The 19,045-nt window shown below is 40.0% G+C and overlaps 2 protein-coding genes across 4 annotated transcripts in view; one reads left to right on the top strand and one right to left on the bottom strand.

Moving 5' to 3' along the window:
* The window catches only part of srpk1b (SRSF protein kinase 1b), a 24,416-nt gene extending 10,242 nt beyond the window's left edge, over positions 1-14,174 (top strand). For all 3 annotated transcript variants that reach the window (XM_022201415.2, XM_022201413.2, XM_022201416.2), the window contains 14 exons: positions 3,175-3,302; positions 4,385-4,493; positions 5,757-5,844; positions 5,934-6,021; positions 6,982-7,088; positions 7,356-7,521; positions 8,147-8,172; positions 8,270-8,495; positions 8,719-9,144; positions 10,046-10,140; positions 10,256-10,363; positions 11,842-11,911; positions 12,246-12,338; positions 12,677-14,174. In XM_022201415.2, the coding sequence (XP_022057107.1) occupies positions 3,175-3,302; positions 4,385-4,493; positions 5,757-5,844; positions 5,934-6,021; positions 6,982-7,088; positions 7,356-7,521; positions 8,147-8,172; positions 8,270-8,495; positions 8,719-9,144; positions 10,046-10,140; positions 10,256-10,363; positions 11,842-11,911; positions 12,246-12,338; positions 12,677-12,861 (1,915 nt within the window). In that variant the 3' untranslated portion in view covers positions 12,862-14,174. The remainder of the gene's footprint in view (positions 1-3,174; positions 3,303-4,384; positions 4,494-5,756; positions 5,845-5,933; positions 6,022-6,981; positions 7,089-7,355; positions 7,522-8,146; positions 8,173-8,269; positions 8,496-8,718; positions 9,145-10,045; positions 10,141-10,255; positions 10,364-11,841; positions 11,912-12,245; positions 12,339-12,676) is intronic.
* On the bottom strand, positions 14,021-19,045 carry lhfpl5a (LHFPL tetraspan subfamily member 5a). Its single transcript, XM_022201417.2, has 3 exons — positions 18,153-19,045; positions 15,243-15,479; positions 14,021-14,852 (listed from the first exon to the last, which is right to left on the bottom strand). The coding sequence occupies exons 1-3, from the start codon at positions 18,553-18,555 to the stop codon at positions 14,842-14,844; spliced, it is 651 nt and encodes a 216-aa protein (XP_022057109.1). The 5' UTR covers positions 18,556-19,045; the 3' UTR covers positions 14,021-14,841.

Below are 19,045 nucleotides of genomic sequence, written 5' to 3'. Positions count from 1 at the left end.
TGTAATTGCTTTTTCCCCCCAAGGAACCGTAACAAACAGCTGAGTTCATCAGGCAGCAAAACATGACACAGCTTTAAAAGCCCGTTTTTGCAGAGATGCACCCAGAGTGGCCGTCCTGCTTAGACTTAAGCCAATGAAGTGATTAGACATGCATGCTAAGCCTAATGACTTTGAAATTGTTTGCAAGCAGATCACAGCAAAGTACCCTCAACCATGGCAACCAAACAGATTTTCTTGTGTTTTGCTTCCACCATCAAATTTTAATTAATTTTAAGACACCGTGACAGCTCCCAGAAAACACTTTAGAAAGCACATGGTAAAGTCAGCCGTGTAGACCCTGTCAAAGCTTAGGACATAATATGTGTCTTCCTTTAATTAACTCTAAATCCTTCTCGGCACAATCCTGTGTTTTCAGTCACTTGAGCTGAAACGCCACGTCTAAAATGTGGCGCACACCAGACTAATGTGCTTTGTAAGTGACTCGGACAAATGAATCTGCTCTGACTAAATCAGATGAGATGTTTTGTATGTAAGATTTATGCACAAGTTGTATTTTTACTGGAGGCTTGAAATGGTGTGAAGAAAATAATGTTGCTTGTGAGGGGAAACATCTGTTTACATGCGGAGAACGGGATGTCTTGCTGGAAGCTGTTATCTGACTTTCCTCCACATTGTGGCAATACAGTTTCCCACCACAAGACTGATTTTCTTTGGATTTAGTGATGTTTCTTTCAGTTTGCGCAGAAACTGAAGCTCAGATTTTTGCCTATTCCTTAATGTTCCCACATTTGTTTTCATATTGATGCTGTATTTAGTGTTTAAGGTGGCAAAACATCGACCCACACAGACATTTGGCTTGTTTTGGTTTCTTTGCTTACGCAGGTTTTGATTTGATTAGTGATTACCTAAAGGCATATGTATGGTTATTTAGTGAGTGGAAGGACTATGTGATGACTGGTCCAGTTAGTCTGAATGTTAACAGAGCTCTTAGAAATCAGCCCTGTGACCGCATCATTGTGGTGTTTTAAAAAGTATGCTGATCGGCCCGGATCAATAATATTATTTGGTGATGCTACTCAGTTTTGTGGATCTGTTGGGAGACGGTGACAGTTCTGTCTTGTCTTTCAGCACCTTGGACAGCACCAGGAGGACAGTTACTATAACAAGCTGACTGCTACGTAGTTGATCCAAGAACAAGTCATTAGCTTTAGACTTCATCAAACAAGATAATGATGTGTCACAATGATTTGGTTCAGTTTGCGCAGGTCTTTCGTAGCATTCTTTACCGACCGATTGACTGTGTAGCATTTCCAGTGGATCCGGTGTCGGCTGGAGGACATCCTCAGGAATACTGGTAGTAGTTAAAAGCTGCATGTTTGATTTCCAACCCAACCCCTATGTGTGAGGTCTTTTCATCAATACAAACATGGCCTCTGTTTCTCTCCAATGAACTTGCTCCTATATGAGCAATCGGACTATTGAATTTAATCATTTATTCCACCATGTTCAGATTCACACAACACAGTCTGCTCATTTAAGCATTGTAGAATCAACATTAGCTATTCAGCAATACATTTAATGTTTAATGATATTATCTCTTGGTTGAAGGAGCCTTATTGTTTAATACTGTTGGGTTTTGTGGCGATGCTGCAGCCTGAGTTGCTGGGATTCAGACAAGATTTGTCACTCCTCTCTTCCCTTCTTCAACATCCTGACTGGCCATTGGCAGTTTCTGTGTCGCCTCAAAAGTTACTTCAGTTTCTTTTACTGACACCATCTAACTCATTCTCACTTTCCAATTCCACTCCAGAAATGGGCTGTAATAGAGATGAGTGTCGCAGATGGAAGCAAGTAATTTCTTCTCAATAAAGCTTCAAAGTTGAAGGACTACAAGCTGAGTTAATGCTACCCTGTAGACGAAGAGATATTATGTGGTGTGTCATAAAACAAAGTGACAGAAAAATATGAAAGGGAGAAAAAAATCATTTTTAGCTGAGCTCACTGAGGTTGTTTTGCTGTTTTAATGTATTTTTTTAAATAGCTAAATAATCTATATTGGATTTTTAAATTTACAGAGAATGTAAGGTGGGACAGGATTTATGAAATAAAAGTCTTCTAGCCAGGCCACTTAGCTGCTCCACAGTTTTACTCTGTAGTGTTTCTGTGCTCTTCATAGGTGGCGGATGTCTCTGTAAAAGGCTCGATCAATTTGTGTGCACGATCATGTGTGCACCTGCAATGCATAATTCCATTGTTTATAACATAAAACTATCAATACCATTAGAGAAAGAGAAAATGTAAATTGCTTTGAAAATAAATTAAAGATTAATGTTCATCAGTTTACTAGCAGATGCTGATTACTTTCAAAACTGACTATAAAATAGGGATGCTTTTGTCAGCAATTTTGTCAACAATCGCCAAATGGTCCTGGCATTTGAACATGATTACAAAAAGCCACCACTTTGAATGTGGTGCTACCAGAATCACTTTTGGAATGAAACGGACTTCTAAAAATGGTGAGAAATTCTCTTCTTTGAAACTGACATCCTTCAGAGGAGCTTTAAGTTGCTCATACTATCTGTTTGTGTACATTTGTGGCTGCTGGAAATATAAGAGCCTAACATTACATCACAACATCAATAACTGACTTCTAACTTGATTTTCTGGAAATACATGTGGTTAGCTTTAAGCTTTGTCATGTTAAATATTCTGCAGCACTAATATCCTGGTCTAACTGCCCTGAAATCTGACATCCATAATAGTGTTAATAAATACATTAAATAGTTACTCACCATAGTCTTGAAAGCATCTTTTATTATGTCAAACCTTCTCCCTGATATTGTAACTGCAGTGGCTTAAAAACACGTTGTTCCTCACTGCTTTCTTCTCCGTCCCTTTGTGCTGACTTGCCTGTCCTGTCATCTCAGAAATATTAAACATGTTCCTGATCTTTGCTTACCTGTGGTTTTGTTGAAATCAGAATTTGTCCTTATCTATGATATCGCTCTTGACGTTCTTTGGATAAAAGCATACTCTGAGCTTTTTGTTCACCATCTTTGTGCGGCGTCTTTCACCTGTTTGCCACTGTCAATTTCCATTCCTGTCACATTCCTGTATTTCCAATTTCCTCTCTTTCTTATCATCCTCGTGCCTCTGTTTCTCTTCTTCATTCAGACCAGAGCCTCATGGTCGTGGAGGCGGCTCTCAGCAGGGTCAGGCAGACTCTCCCCTCCCAGAGCAGGATGAGGAGATCCTGGGCTCTGATGACGACGAGCAGGAGGACCCCAACGACTACTGCAGGGGTAGGACCTCTTTGATTTGGCTCTCTGTAATCAGATATCAGAATATGAGGATTATGTGCTTAGTCCATTAAAACAAAAATAATAGTGCAGTCAGTGGCATATATATAGTTGTTTTATTAGTATTGGCATGTATTTCATCTAATACGGAGAAAAAAATTCATGTATTTTGGGTAACAGAGTGACATTCTAAAAGAAATGTGGTTGATTGCAATGACTGAGAACTTTGTTTCAACCCAACTGACATTCAGAAAAAATGTCCCCTGCTCCTGTCCTCACCTCAGACTATGGAGAGCTCTGAATTTCAGTTTGTTGACATGACAAACTGTTTGTAATATGTAGCTGTTACCCAATATATATTAAAGATGTGATTTAACCCTTTAAGCTTCAGTGTACCGCCGGCGGTACACCTACTAATTTGCATAGGAATTTCAGGAATGTCCGACGGGTGCAAACGCGATTATACAAACACTATACGCCGATGGAAAGCTTAGATTCTCATGAATCCGCCGGTATAAACCACTTTCAGATGCGATTACTACAGCGGGTGAGAAAAACACATTTGTCCGACAAAAACAAATATTCATCCATCCGTTCTCTATACACGGCTTCAACGCACACAGCGCGACTCACATTTCCGGGTTTATTATTACACACAAAAAAAAGATTCCACAAAAAACGGCCATAATCCAACCTTTTACATCCAGATGACACAAGCCAGTAAACTATTTTGTCCAAAACATGTCCTGAAGTCGGTATAAAATCCCCGAATCGGTCGTTTTCAAGGAAATGCACCTCCAGATGCGCGTCCAATATTCCCTGTATTTTTCGTAATTTTTTTTATTTAAAAATAGAATATTAGCGATTTTTTTGTACTGAAAACGGCTGGAATTGACTGAAGCTTAAAGGGTTAAATATCATAGTTTGTGTAAACCAATATGTAGTATGTTTCTGAAAAACATCTGCCAGTGGGTTTTAACTCGCATCCTGCTCCAGTTGAGCTTCATCCAAATTACAGAAACACACTAATTGTACAATATTTCAGCGTTGTTTAAAAGTGTCTGCATGCATGTGTCCTTGGTCAGGTGGATATCACCATGTGAAGATTGGAGATCTGTTCAACGGGAGGTACCATGTGATCCGTAAGCTGGGTTGGGGGCACTTCTCTACTGTGTGGCTGGCCTGGGACATCCAGTAAGTTGGCTCCTCGACTTGACCGTGTGAAACTGAGACACAGAGACAAGTACACTTTACTTTAGTACTTTACAAGTACAGATTTGCTGAGGTCATGAGTGGATTTTTACCAAGACACAGCCGCTGCTACATTGCAGAAAAGACGCTTTTTAAATGCTGTAGTACTTCCAAAAAAGAAGGGTTTAAAATGGTGTCTGCAGTTCCACATGCTGTCAGCTGAGTGCTTTTGTAAGTAAATAATAGTCCATAAGAGTTGCTTCCAACATATACAATATTTATTGTTTTTTTTATGTCTATGAATTCCAAAAACAAGAGCAGCACATACCCTCAAAAACCTAATACTAAAACTACACTTAAAATGTATGAATTACGTTGCATTAGTTAAAAAAAAGGTGAAGTAAATGGTAATAGGATGCAGTACACATTTTAAAATTAAGACTAAACAATTATAACTGCTTTGCTAAAGTGTTAGTTACAATAACACTAAATTAGGATTTAGATTGTTAATTTGCAGAGCTGCTTGACAACATCTAGGCATGATATCAACCGGTTTCTTTAACAGCTTCCTCAATGTTCAGTTTCAGCTTTAACTTCAGCCACACCAGCATTGGTCAGCTGACATTTTCTCCGTCACATTGTGTGGGCGCTATGTGGAATTTAGGTCAAGGTCATTGAAAGACCTCCTCTCCAGGTGGAATGCTTTGAATCCTTATGAGGATTTTTAAAAAAAATGTAAATCTGCACCTTTTCTCAGTAGATATGTGTTACATCTGTGCTAAATGTCGTGTATCTAGAGGAGTTCTGCCGTTATACAGTCTGGTCTGCTGCTAGTTATACCAGGTGGAATTCAACACGTTAGCACTTGATCTGTTCCACTAAGTTTGACAATCAGAAGTCATCCACATACTTTACTGTTGCTATTTACAAGGGTTTGTTTATGATTTCTCAGCTCACAACCTGATTTATTTATTGTAACAGAAAATGTTAGGTATGTAGTAAGTGTGTGTTTCAATAGATGAAACAACAGTTTATTCTGCTTTTTATGAACCTCATTAAACTTTGCTCATATTTTGACTGTATTTTTGGGACCACTTGACTTGTTTTATGAAGCCAATTGAAACAAAATTGTAGTTTTCAGGTAAGGGTCAGGTATGATGTCTTTGGATATGCCTTGCATTGTTTTAGTATGATTAATATTATTTAAAGCAAATTCATGTGGTTGCAATATGTGCAGTTAGCTGATTTTGTCCCTTTAACTTCCAGAGAGAAGCGCTTTGTGGCCATGAAGGTTGTAAAAAGTGCTGAACATTACACTGAGACAGCTTTGGATGAGATCAAGCTGCTGAAATCTGTAAGATACATAAATCTTTTCACACTGATTCATACTCCAGTTATTCCAGTTCATGCATGACTTACTACTTTGTTTTGTGTCTTTTCCAGGTCAGAAACACAGATCCCAGTGATCCAAGCAGAGAGAAAGTGGTGCAGCTGCTTGATGACTTCAAAATTTCTGGCATGAATGGAACTCGTATCCTCCATTGAGAAAAGAACTTCTTGTTAGGAAGTGACATTTATGCATTTTTTTATCACGTTGCGGGTCTTTCAGAACCATATCTGATTAATACACCAAACAAAAATAAACTTTAACAGTTACGTCACAGTATGCTAAAGTTAGTGTCTTTTAATGTGGTGCATACTGACCAGTGTTCTGACTGTACCAGCTGACAGAACTATGAAGGGTTTTGTGGTTCTGTTGTTCTCTGAACAAAGGTAGTCGTGGAAAAAGCACTTTAATTGCTTAGCGCCCTTTCATTTTCTCTGGCCTGCTGTTTCTGTCTCAGCTTGATGGCTTGGACATAATGATTACACTCATTCCACCCTAAATAGCTACGTTACTGCTGAACATCCAAGGATAAAACTGCACCACCTCAGGCTGGACATTATTTTAGCCTATCATTGTTGTTAAGCTTGAAGGATACATTTGTCGTTTAAAGATAAGCGCGCCACAGCTAGACTCGGCTTAAATTACTGAGTTTAAATGCAAACAGCAGTGACAGGATGCAGTCTGAGTGCCAATCATCTGACACATGGAGGAATACAGCCATATTATTACACCTCCAGATTTACAGTGCTCAGCTATTCATGGTTCACAGATGCTCATCTGACATTGAGCTAGATGTGTCTGTTCTTAAAGTGTCACAGCCCTCGATATGGTGACACTCGCTCCATCCCGTTTGCTCCAACGCCGTCTACTCTACATCTGTGTGTTCAGGCAGCCTGTCCAGACATCCTCTGACAACTGGAAAGAACTTTTAATACACAAATAAGCACAAAAGTATTGCATCAAAAACAATTTATGGAATCATTTCTGATAAAAATAAGGAAAAAAAGATGCAGTTGTTTGTATGTTCTCTGTGTGTTTTACTCTCGGTAGAGTAAGCTCAGGTTAAAGGTGATGTCAGAGCTGCCCTTGACTGTGTTTCTACAGATGTGTGTATGGTATTTGAGGTACTGGGCTACCACCTTCTGAAGTGGATTATTAAGTCAAACTATCAAGGCCTGCCCCTACCCTGTGTTAAAAGCATCATTCAACAGGTACAGTACTGCAAAACAGAAACAACTAAGATGTTTTCATGCTTGTCAGTTTAACTCAGGATAAACACTGGCAAAAAGTGTCTTTTAGAGATAGATGTGCCAGTTTATTACAAACTAGTGGGACATCAGAAGTATCTGTTTTAGCTAGGTAAAAGCTCACAGAACCCATTGTGGGTCAATAATGATGCATTTTGTTTTTTACTGTGGGGAAACTTTTACCTAGAAGAGTTTAAGCTGTGTTAATGCTGTGACTTTTCTGCACGGCAGGTTCTGCAAGGTTTGGACTACCTCCATACCAAGTGTAAGATCATCCACACAGACATCAAGCCAGAGAACATTCTGCTGACTGTCAATGAGCCCTACATCAAGAAGATGGCTGCCGAAGCTACGCAGTGGCAGAAGACCGGCGCCGTGCCTCCCTCGGGTTCTGCAGGTCGCAACCTCTCTCACTCTGTTCAAACATAAACTAGTTTTGTGGTTTGATTGACATGTTGCTGACAAACAAGAGGTTTGCTGTTTAGACTTATCAGCAGGTCTTGTACCTTACGGTGTTTGATTGACATCATTTAATGGTTGGGTCTCTACAAATGTGAGCTATAATCAGCTACTGCCTGTGGACAACTAACTGTCGATACTAAAATGGGCGATTTGATCTGTTAACATTTTTAATTTTTCAGCTGAGTTGTCAAGAGGCACAAACCAGACATAAGTTCAATATGAAAGTTAATTTTCAGCTCTGTGATTTAAGCCTGTGTGTCTGATGTAAGTGCTCAAAAACTTGAGCATTTTGACTATAAAGCATGCGTATGTTTCTAATAAAAGCGCAGAGCTTAGCTGTGTGTCACTATGACTCACGACTAGATTGGTTATGGAAATTACCAGCTTGCTTAGAGGAGTGTGTGACTCCCGCTGAGCCGGGTGCCGCTGCAGAGACGGTCTATTAGTACAGCTTGGTGTGAATCAACTCAGCCCCCGAACAGAATACTAATTATAGAGGCTATGGATGTGCCACATGTCATTCAACAATATAATCTTTGGATGTTTCCTGTTTCCCACAGTGAGCACAGCCCCAGCTCCCAAATCTGTAAGTTACGTTTTTTAACCAGATCCTGTGACATTAGGACAAAATACAATTTGTGTCAAGTCAGAATACAAACTGGCTTCTTTTCCTTTGTGCCCAGATGGCCAAAATGTCAAAGAACAAAAAGAAGAAAATGAAGAAGAAGCAAAAGAAGCAAGCAGAGCTGCTGGAGAAGAGAATCCAGGAGATGGAGGGAGGAACAGCGCCTGATGGTGGAGAAGAAGAGGATGATGAGGAGACAACAGAGACCACGGAGAATACATCTTCCTCAGCCACCCTGTCTATGTCTGCCACACTGCAGGACATTGCAGGCCATACTAACACAGGTGAATGACTGGTCAGATCCTGATCCAGAGTCAGATGGACTGGAAATGGCGTATTTTTCATGACTGAATTAGTGTTTTGTAAAAACGTGACTAGATAGTACCTAATGGCATGCTACTTCTATATGAGTTTATACTAATAACAGGCTGATTTTAAAGAGCAACAAATCTATATTTCAAAATAAATTAAAACTAATTTGAATGATCTACTCACTTTTTGCTCTAGACTCGACTCCCGATGAGCAGCCCCAGCAAACACCAGACGTAAATGAGCGCAACGAGGACGCTCCTGAGGAGAACAAAATGGAAGTCAATTGCAACGGTCACGCCTCCACACCAGAGGATGAGACCCATCTAGAAGCACAAGGGACTACGGAGCAGTCTACAGAGGAACAGGAGGACCAACAGAACGCAAACCAACCAGAAAACAACACAGGGACTTGCGACACATTATGTAACAAAGAGGAGAACGAGACCTGTAACGGATCAGAAGGGGACCCAGACACCAACCTGCAGCAAACCTCAGCCACCCTCAGTCCAGACTCTGTCACTGTGGAGCTGAAGGAGGGAGACAAAGAGGAGAAGAAGGAGGAGGAGATGGACACTCAGGGGGAGAACAAGAGAGAGAACGAAGAAGAGGAAAGCCAGAATGGTTAGTTTAACAAAACACCCTTAATTTTCCTCTTTCTTAATGAATACAATATATTAAAATTATACTGAGCTGTGTTTTTATAGATACGAAATTACATCTGATGAAAACATTTTCAGTGACTTATGGATAATTTTAAACTCATTTAGAATAATAAAATGACTCATAACCATATTTTACCTGTCTGGCAAATCTCTGGCAATCAGCCTCATGTACATATTTGCTAACCCTGAATTCCCAGAAACATTATAATACTGATGGGGACACACAAGATGAGTTAGAAAATACTTTAACAACAAAACTTTAAGCATAACCTGGTGTGCTGCAATCATGTAGAATATTTTTACACTTGTGCAACAATCGGATATTACATGAGAGGATATGATCATGGTGAATCAGATTGTGCTTTTTATTTGCATATTAATGATACAATGAGGAGGAAGAAAAAACACTTGTTTTTGCTGAAGTGTCAGTGAGAGTGGGCTGTACAGCTTTCAGTAAAAGCTGGAGTTGAACAGGCTGTGTCAGGAAAAAAGGTTGTACTAGTTAAGCTATTTTTTCTCCCTCACGTATCACCCTCAACCAACTACCTATTCAAAGAGCATCCTGTATTTTCACTACTGATAACCCACGGACTGCAAACTGCAGTAGCTGCCGCCACACTTGGTTTGAAGACACAATCCACAAAATACTCATCCATGCATTGGGGTGTAAAAGATTACAAAGTTTCATGTGATCTTTAGATATTTAAGTCAGCTTAGCCCCAGTTGTTCAGATGTAAGCAATATTCCAGCTTAGATCATCTTGGTTCTCTTTTATGTGCAAAAATCTCATCTTTCCTGGTCCTGATGTCTTATTTTTCAACTTCATTTGTACGTGTCTCCTTTCCTTCTCGCTTTACCAGGAGCATCAGGCAGTATGTTAGTAAACCCCCTGGAGCCTCTCAATGCAGACAAGCTGCAGGTTAAAATCGCTGACCTCGGCAATGCCTGCTGGGTGGTGAGTAAAAATATATACGTTAGTACTTGAGTTTTCCACCGTGTTTCTCTGCACTGTAAATCTGATTATTTTTGTGTGTGTCCCAGCATTCACAATTTCTCACTTCTTTTTACAGCATAAACACTTCACAGATGACATCCAGACTCGACAGTACCGTTCTCTTGAGGTGCTGATGGGAGCCGGCTACAGCACGCCAGCAGACATCTGGAGCACAGCCTGCATGGTAAAGCAAATATATGCACATAGGAACTGCTGTCATAAACTCCTACTGGAAAATAAAATGTTATTTATGCTTTCTAAGGTACCCGATGGAGTAGCTTTGAGGGTGATTAGTGTCATATACCGGTATATAAATATGTATCTGTTATATATCTGTTGGTGAGCTTTTTGTGTGGTTTTGACGTTTATATTCTTTTAGCTTGTGTTCTTGCACTCGTTAACTTCATACAGATGAATACAGTGTTCCATTGTAGTGACTAATGTTAATCTTCATCTGTAAAGTTAAGTCTCAAAAGCATCTTTGAACTAATCTATGCCAGCTCTTGGCTAGTCTTAAGGCAAAACATCACTCATTGAATACATGTAGCACAGTTTACAGTAAATAAATGTGACATGAAGCATTAGAGCACAGTTTTAGAACAGTAGATTAGTTAACTCGGTCATCCTGCAGTTTTTCCAACAGTATCGACTATGCTTTGGTTTTGATAATGATCATGATGAAAAGGACGCACTTCTTGTGCAACAGTTGGATGCAGGCTGCAGGTGTAGCTGGAGGTGATTGTGGCTCAAGCTAGATGCCACAATAAAGAGGAAGTCAGTAAAGCACATGTCCCCACTGACTTTTTCAAAAAAGGTTGAGCAGAAAGGATGTGCTCGATGCACAAAATACATTCATCATGGTAGCAGTAGTGTGGATGTCCTGTTTGAAGACTGTCAGCAGGAAGTTGCCCCAATTATTTCAACACAAAGTGTTGCAGTGCTGCTGAGAAAGAACAACTTATTCGCAATCCTAAGCTGCTTGTACTTGCCAGTGATCATAGTAAATGCAGACGTGTGCACAATGACTGTATTTCCATCCAGTAACACATTATTTATATTTAAAACTTTCTCAGGCAGCCTTGAGGTTTATTGAATAGATTACATTGTTGGACACTGAGGACGTTATTAAACTACCAGTATGTATAGACTTCAAATCCCCAACAATGCAGTTGCTATCATTTGTAGTTGTAAAAATGAATTTTATTCCCTACATTTGTCTTACTATTACCGGTCTGAGTACATTATACTTGGAATTTACCACCTATTTAAGCATATACTAGCACAGACTTTGTTATATTGTTGCGCAGTCACATATTTTATTCTACCTTCAGGCAGCTTTCTCTTTTCACCATGCATGTGTTTGCATTCCTGTAAAGCATCACATTATATTTACGTTCACACGGAGCACACCAAGTATGACCTTGCCACCTACTCAGGAATTTTTCAGTTATCAGACTGGGGGTAGATCAGGAACTGGAAAATGTTTCCCTTAAAGGCAGCCTGCAGTGACTCGAACTCTTGCGGAAAATACAGATGAGGGCTACATTAAGTTGTGACTAAATGGACAATTCAATTACTTTCTCATTAACCACACATGAGTGTTTGTGTAATTAAACTCGCCCATCTATTTGTTGTTGAGTTCATATGTTCTTATTTCTTCAGGCCTTCGAGCTTGCAACTGGAGATTATCTGTTTGAACCCCACTCTGGAGAAGACTACTCCAGAGATGAAGGTTAGTGTGAAACATCGGATTTAACACGAGAATAATTCTGTTAAAGAAGACTAGCTAAAATACGTGTGAATGCAAAATGTACGTGCGGACTTGCATCAAATACTGATGACAGTGGTGACTGATTATATTAGTAGGAGAAACTGCAGCGTAATTTAATTGTGCTAAATTGAATTTTAAGCCAAGTGTAGTTCTTTTTCTTGACACCTCATTGTGACTCATTCTGATGTGTATCAATTACTGATGAATGCAGAAAAGATTTATTCTCCCAGTTATTTTTTTTATCATTTTAGTTTTTGTCTTCATCATTTGTGTGTGTTTCTCTGCCTCCCTGCAGACCACATAGCACTGATCATCGAGCTGCTGGGTAAAGTTCCACGGAAGCTAATCATTGCAGGAAAATACGCCAAGGAGTTTTTCACCAAGAAAGGTAAACACATCCGTCTGCCCACAGCTGTCTGCTGCAGTTAACTCCAGTTCATCCTGAAAACATTCTCAGGTATTTGGTGCAGAAGTTACTATTTCGGGGCCGAACACCTGATGGCTCAAGGGAACAGCCATCTGCTCAGCTCGAGGACAGGACTTGCAAATTAAACTCATTGCAGCTATTTCAAGTTCATGGAGGTGCTGCAGTGGATTTATCCTCAGCAAAAAATGGTCTTAAACGCTGTTGGCATAACACCATAGCATTACATTAATATTTATGATGTGTAACAACCTGAGATTCAGCTCTGTAATCAGGTGTATTGACTCTGTTTTTTCTCCCAGGGGACCTGCGTCACATCACCAGGCTGAAGCCCTGGGGTCTGTTTGACGTCTTGGTAGAAAAGTACGAGTGGTCCAAGGAGGAGGCCCATTCTTTCAGCAGCTTCCTGTTGCCCATGCTGGACCTGGTCCCTGAAAGGAGAGCCACCGCAGCCCAGTGCCTCTCCCATCCATGGCTCACATCCTAGAGGCCACCCATGCACACCGCTCCCCTTATACTGTGAAGGCATACATTAGGTTTGAGGGCCCTGGGCTTGAAAACAAAAAATAAACAAACACACTCACGTCTGCAAGAACCTGTGACCGCATCGTGCCTGCAGCCTCTCGTCTCGGCTCTCACAGGCCTACCTACACACACCTGCAAGCATCCAAACAATAGAGAGAGACTGCTGCTGAGTCTTTGTCCTGTTATGGATTACACTGGTTATAGAAGGAGCTCGAGGTCTTCTCCCTGTATTTATGGCTCTTTTTTTTTTCTTTTTTTACTGGCTGCATAGAACTTATTGATCTTGCTTTCTCTCTGTTTTTTCCTGACTCCAGCTCTTTCTCTGCTGCACATTATTCTGTGTTTTAGCTGTAGATAATGGACTGTCAGATTTAAAAGGAAATTGCACTTTTCTACAAATGCACAAGGCAGGATGCTAATAGAACCATAAAGATGGCTTTTGTCATAGATCACCGATGAGCCAAATCTGTCATCATGTTAGTTGTGCCAGCTTTTACGCCATTGGCTTTGAACAGTGTGCAAAGTGCTCAAATTTAACAACTACATATTGTTAAGTGGAATAATGAGTGACTAGTAACCTTCCAAGCACTGTTAAGTTAGCTTTAAACAACAAAAATAAAATAACTTTTGTATATTTGTATACAGCATTAGAAGGCATACATTTCATACGTTGTGCACCAAGAAGAGATTCATCCAAAATCACAATCTGAGAACCAAACTTTTCAGGTTTATTACTTTAAAGGTATTGGTTTTAGTTTGACCATTTTTTCATGTCCTGAATGAAGCACTTGATACAATGTAATGTGAACAGAAAGCCGATCCCTACCCTTTTCGTGCATGTGGTGGCAGATGACATCTTTGCCGAGTGCTGTTTCATACCTGCATCACATCCTGCCTGTTAAAAAAGGCTCCGTGTGGCATTTTGAAACCAGTCCAGTGTACCAAAGAGTTGGCCTGTGGTTTCTCTCTGCAGCTAAAGCGGTGCAGTTTCTGAACAGTCGGCGGTGTTGAACACACAATCTGGAAGGTTTGGGCGACACGTTTTTTTTTTTTTTTTTATTTCCACACTTTGCTTCAAGTGTGCAAGAGCTTCTACGACACATGGAGGTGTTGGATTTAAAAAATAATAGATTGTACTAAATATTGTAAGAATGCTTTGAATCCCATCAAAAACCATTTCCTTGTTTTTCTACAAAGTCTCTTCTGTCTGTGTCTCCCCTCTTCATTTGATAGTTTTTTCTGTAGGTAATAAGAATAAACCTTTTCCAAAATCTACCTGGACTGTGTTTGTTTTTGCTGCTCTACAACTGTCGTTAAAAATCACAGCATTAATTCACCGACTCAATATCCGAACACACAAGAATGAAGAAGCAAGATTTGTGCAAAACTGCGGTATCCATTTGGGCAATGCAAGCATATTTTCAGTGCCAACAAATTAATCTGGTTACTGGGGGAAAATGCACAATAAAAAAAATATGATTGATGCCCTCTCAGTTTATGATAGCCAGTCCAAACAAAAATAAAAAATTCAGGTTAACATTGTCAGAGAGAAATTACAATAAACATTTATTTCAGCATTTCAGATTGCCACTCGGAACAGTCATCACTTAATGAGATCTGATTCTAAAATTTTGAGCGGCTTTACAAATAAGATTAAAGGCTAAAATGTATCGGTACATCTAAAAAAATGTGTTCATAAAAGTTGTAATTTCAGGCAAACTAAGGCTGTGACACTGGAGTTGAGGGTGGACAGTGCCTCATCTCATGTTTTCAGAACTCTATCAATAAGCTGCCGTCATTTTGTAGACGGGATTAAGTCCAGTTATTTCTAAATGGTGACTGACTCTGGAACCACTGGAAATCATTTGAATCTTCTCAAGTCAGTAAACGGGTTGTCATTGTAGCGCCTCAACCATCACTCCACTCTTGTCCACAGGAGGGTCTAAGCATTATCTGTAGCCGAGAGAAAACCTCATTAGACAAACACTCACACTTAGCTAATGTTAATAAGAAACCTCTGACTATAACCTTGCAATACCAATTTCTTTCATATAAAAAGATTTTTCATACATATCTATTGGAAAAAGGAGAAATAATGGTGAGGATGTGGCACTTATTACGTGACATTGTGGCACAGCAGACCTAATTTTTTCCTCTGCTTTTTCAGGCTAACCCTTCCACCAAAACCATCTGAAACCTTCCAGTAACATTCTTTGGAGTCCATCTTCCCCCCTTCTCTTTAATCTTTCCCCCTAATCTGAATCCTACTGTCTTCTACTTTTCTTCACCCTCATCCATTCCTACTCTTCCTCTCCCACCCCAGTATTTCTCCACCTTTCCCACCTTTTTCCTCCACCTGGAAGTCCTCTGGCAGCAGCTTGTCCTGTCGGCTTCCCAGGCTGAAGGCCAGGAAGGAGAGGATGAGCGAGTCCATGATGCTGATGATGGCCAGGATGTAGGCCCAGCGCACGGTGCAGTTGCCCAGGGTGTATTTGTCGGTCCGCTGGCCACACATGCGCTTCACCTCATCCGAGTCCCAGCCGTCAGGATAGATCATGCAGCCAATCACCATGCAGGTACCTGGGAGACGGGGAGGCACAGGATGGTGAGGGTGTTGAATTTTGGTGCTTCGTATCTGAGTTTACCACTTTTTTTTATAAAGCACATTTAAGACAAGAGCTGTTGCACCAAAAATACTTAAATCACAGCTTTTTGGAAACATTTCTTAGATGTTAATTTATGCAAATATAGAAACTTTTAAAAATTTGAAAGTAACAAAAATGTCCAAATAACTTCTATATAATGACATGTTGACCAGTAATGCTGCTGGGCAACATTATAAAACATTGCAGAAGCAACAACATGATGGAGAAAGTACAAGAGAATAAAATACACTGTCTGTTCAGGTACACACACAAACGCACACACATGGAGAGAGTTTAGTTGCCTGGCAACTCCGGAGCATCTCAACTACAGAAAGACGAACTTGTTCATCCATTATTGACTCTGCAGGCAGACAGCCGGCCTTGTGTCATCCCACCTTAGTATGATGAGGTGAAACAATGCACACACTTTCTGATACTTACTTATCCTTTCACCTTCACAGAGATCTTTTGCTCACTTTCTAAATTGTGCTTGTAGTTTGAAGAATTTTGAAATTATAGCCTCTTAGTTAATTAGAAAGATCCCTTTATCCAGGCTAATAAAGTCCTATAATAATAATAATTTTATCTAGATATTATTCAGTTCCTAACTCGGGGTTATTTGTAATTTATTACTACCTCTATCATCACTACTAACAATCTTTTTGAACTCTTACTCAGCTACAACAAGGCCCTCAGGAGAGAAATCTTATCTGCTTAGTATCTTATTCTAAGCTGTAGTTTAACTTTAAACAATTATTATATATCTCTGCCCTCATTGCCACATACACCTGAAACAGGACAACAAAAAGCTTAACCCCAACTCTGCCCTCACCCTAACTTAAACCCGGTTTTAACCTCAACCTCAAAACCAGTTCTAATCCTCAAACACCCATGTAAAGGTCTGAGCCAAAGTGTTGTCACTTCGCACAAATGTCCTCACTCACGAGGACTAATACCAAAACTAGGTCCTCACAAAGATGGATGTACACGAGCACATCCACGCGCTAACTAGCAGGTGTGAGGTCTGAGGAGGCAGAGGAGAAAGTGTAACAGCACACCTCCAGGTTAATCTCATTACTTGTTTCATTACAGGCTCGTCCTTTCACTTGCAGCTACATCTGTTCACAAGCTGCTTCACGTTTCAGAGACAGCGTCACGTTTCACTTCTGCCTGAGTCTCCGTTTGTTCGTCTGTGAAAGGGCTCGACTGAAAGGCTGCTAGACGCTGTATTGAAACTGACAGCTTTGGTTTTCATTTTAAATTTGGTCTTTTATACATTTTTCAGACGATCCTTAAACTTCACACACTGAGGCACTATTATCTTTTACGATCTCAGCACTGCCTTCATTTGTTCTTCTGTTTCTTTATTAGGAGTCTTTAGATTTATCAGGTTTTCCATTTTACAGGGTCTTAACACTAATACTTAAATGAGCCAAATAATTTAAACATGTAATATTATATGTCCTTAGTCTTAATATTTTATAAATTCAGGTATAATCTTAATGCCAATCCTATTTCTCTACTGGAAAGCACTTTGGCTCAATGGCTGTTTTAAATGTCCTATATAAATAACAGTGACTTGAGCTGACTATATGAAGCCAGTATGTATTCCCCTTTGCTTTCCAGGTAAGATCAGAGCAGCTGTAGTGAATCTCATAACACTGACTGCATTGATTTTTATTTTTGTGCTACATTCATCTTTCCACTTTGAAATTGCATTGCTTGTTTAATAATAGGATTGATCTGTTTTTTCCTCTTTGAGACTCAGTTAGCTCTGAATCATTAAATAAATGGACATATGGATGCTCACATATGAATTATCAGTAGTAAATTAAGGTTTTCCTGCATTTAGTTTCGAGTGTAGTGAAATAGAAAAGCACCATGTATGCATAATATAATGAAAATATTAAAAGTAAAAGTACCTATTCACACAATTGCACCCCCATGACTAATATAATATCATATACGACATTGTTAGAGTCTTAATACACATTCATCAATGTCATAGCAACATATTACTATTTTAGCTGGTTGATGTGACATTTTTAAAACTTCTTTACACAAAGTGAGGTTGTTAAGTTAAGGATCAGGTTGTTGGGGTTTGCAAGATAAATCTTCTGATTCTTAACATTATTATTGGTACATAAATGGTGCACAATCCTTAGTTTTTGTTTTGTTTTTCATTTTTGCATGAATTATTAGATAATTTGGCCTCTTTGGACTAATCATTTGATGAGTTTGGAGGAAAAAAGTCTCTTTGGTGAGAACTGACAACAACCTATGAGTTCCAATGAGACACTTCTGGTTGATGGTTAATATTTAACATAATACTACATTCTACAAGCTTATCATATGGTATGTTTGTGTGTAAATCTCTATCTACAAAGTAACTAAACACTAGAGCAGGCAGATGAATGAAGTATAATATTTCAGGTCGAAATGTAGTAAAGCAGAAAACGCACAAGGTAGAACTGAAATGCTAAGTTGCACTAGTACATGAGTAAAAATGCTGTCTACTTTTCAAAGATGTAAATTCTTATTGTAACTATAATTGATAGTAGTAGAGTTTTTGTGTGCAGCTGTGAACAAACTCTGGTCAAACCCTCACTGGAGGCCAGTTGCATCCAGGCGCAGATCTTGTAGACGCTCCCCGCGTTGCAGAAGAAGAAGAGGCTGAAGCAGACGATGCTTCCCACCACCAGCAGCATGGAAATCCCCACGAAGAACATGGCTGTCTTGAAAGCGCCGGACGGGATGGAGCCGAAGTCCAGCGCGCTCCCTTTGCAGGTGAGCTCCGAGGTCAGCGCGTTCCCGATGCAGTAGTGGAAGAGGCCGAAGTATCCAGCCTGCGGGGTGTTGACACTGTCCCCGATCCAGTAGGGCTGGATGAACACTACCACGGTGATGACGGCGAAGGTGATGGTAAAAACCGTCCACAGGACTCCCACGGCGCGGGCGTTACGCACGTAGTTGGTGTGGTAGATTTTGGCCGCCTCCTGCGCAGGGAGCATTGCGAAAGGTGGTGGAAAAGCTCAGATAAAGCAGCTAAAATAGCAAGCAAGTGATAGGACTCACTTTTTTTTAATTTAAAACTGTCCCTTTAATAAACCGCTCATTCTCTAAATCCATCCTCAAGGCGCACAAGAACTTTCTGTGGGGCGCAGTTCAAAACCAAGGACAGCTCCATGGGCTGGAAACTCACCTGTGTGAGAAATGCTCCAACATTAACGTGACCTGCAGAGCAGCACTGAGGGTTTGTCCTCTGTGTTTAACGTGCGGTCGATTCTTCCTGCTCTCTCTATGAGCGGACAGTGTTTCCTCTCTGGGGAGGCTGTGGTCTTCAGATAATGAATGATTAATGGTTAAAAGAGCCTCTGAATAGAGTAACACAGCACGAGCAACACAAATGGCAAGCAAGGCTGGTTCACATTTTAGAACAGAGGTGACTTAATCAGTTCCCTTTATATTATTTCTGATTTATTTTCTTTGTAAAATAGAACA

This window comes from Acanthochromis polyacanthus, chromosome 5 (assembly GCF_021347895.1).
Source record: "Acanthochromis polyacanthus isolate Apoly-LR-REF ecotype Palm Island chromosome 5, KAUST_Apoly_ChrSc, whole genome shotgun sequence".
NCBI classification, from domain to species: Eukaryota; Metazoa; Chordata; class Actinopteri; family Pomacentridae; genus Acanthochromis; species Acanthochromis polyacanthus.
The sequence above is the reverse complement of the archived record's forward strand: the minus strand, read 5'-3'. Positions and strand labels throughout refer to the sequence as shown.

Bases quoted from the DNA above. Each gene is read 5' to 3' on its own strand.
- lhfpl5a (XM_022201417.2), bottom strand. From the start codon at position 18,555: ATGCTCCCTGCGCAGGAGGCGGCCAAAATCTACCACACCAACTACGTG. The intron at 15,480-18,152 runs GTGAGGGTTTGA...CCCGTCTCCCAG, and splicing joins CTGGATGCAACTGGCCTCCA to GTACCTGCATGGTGATTGGC.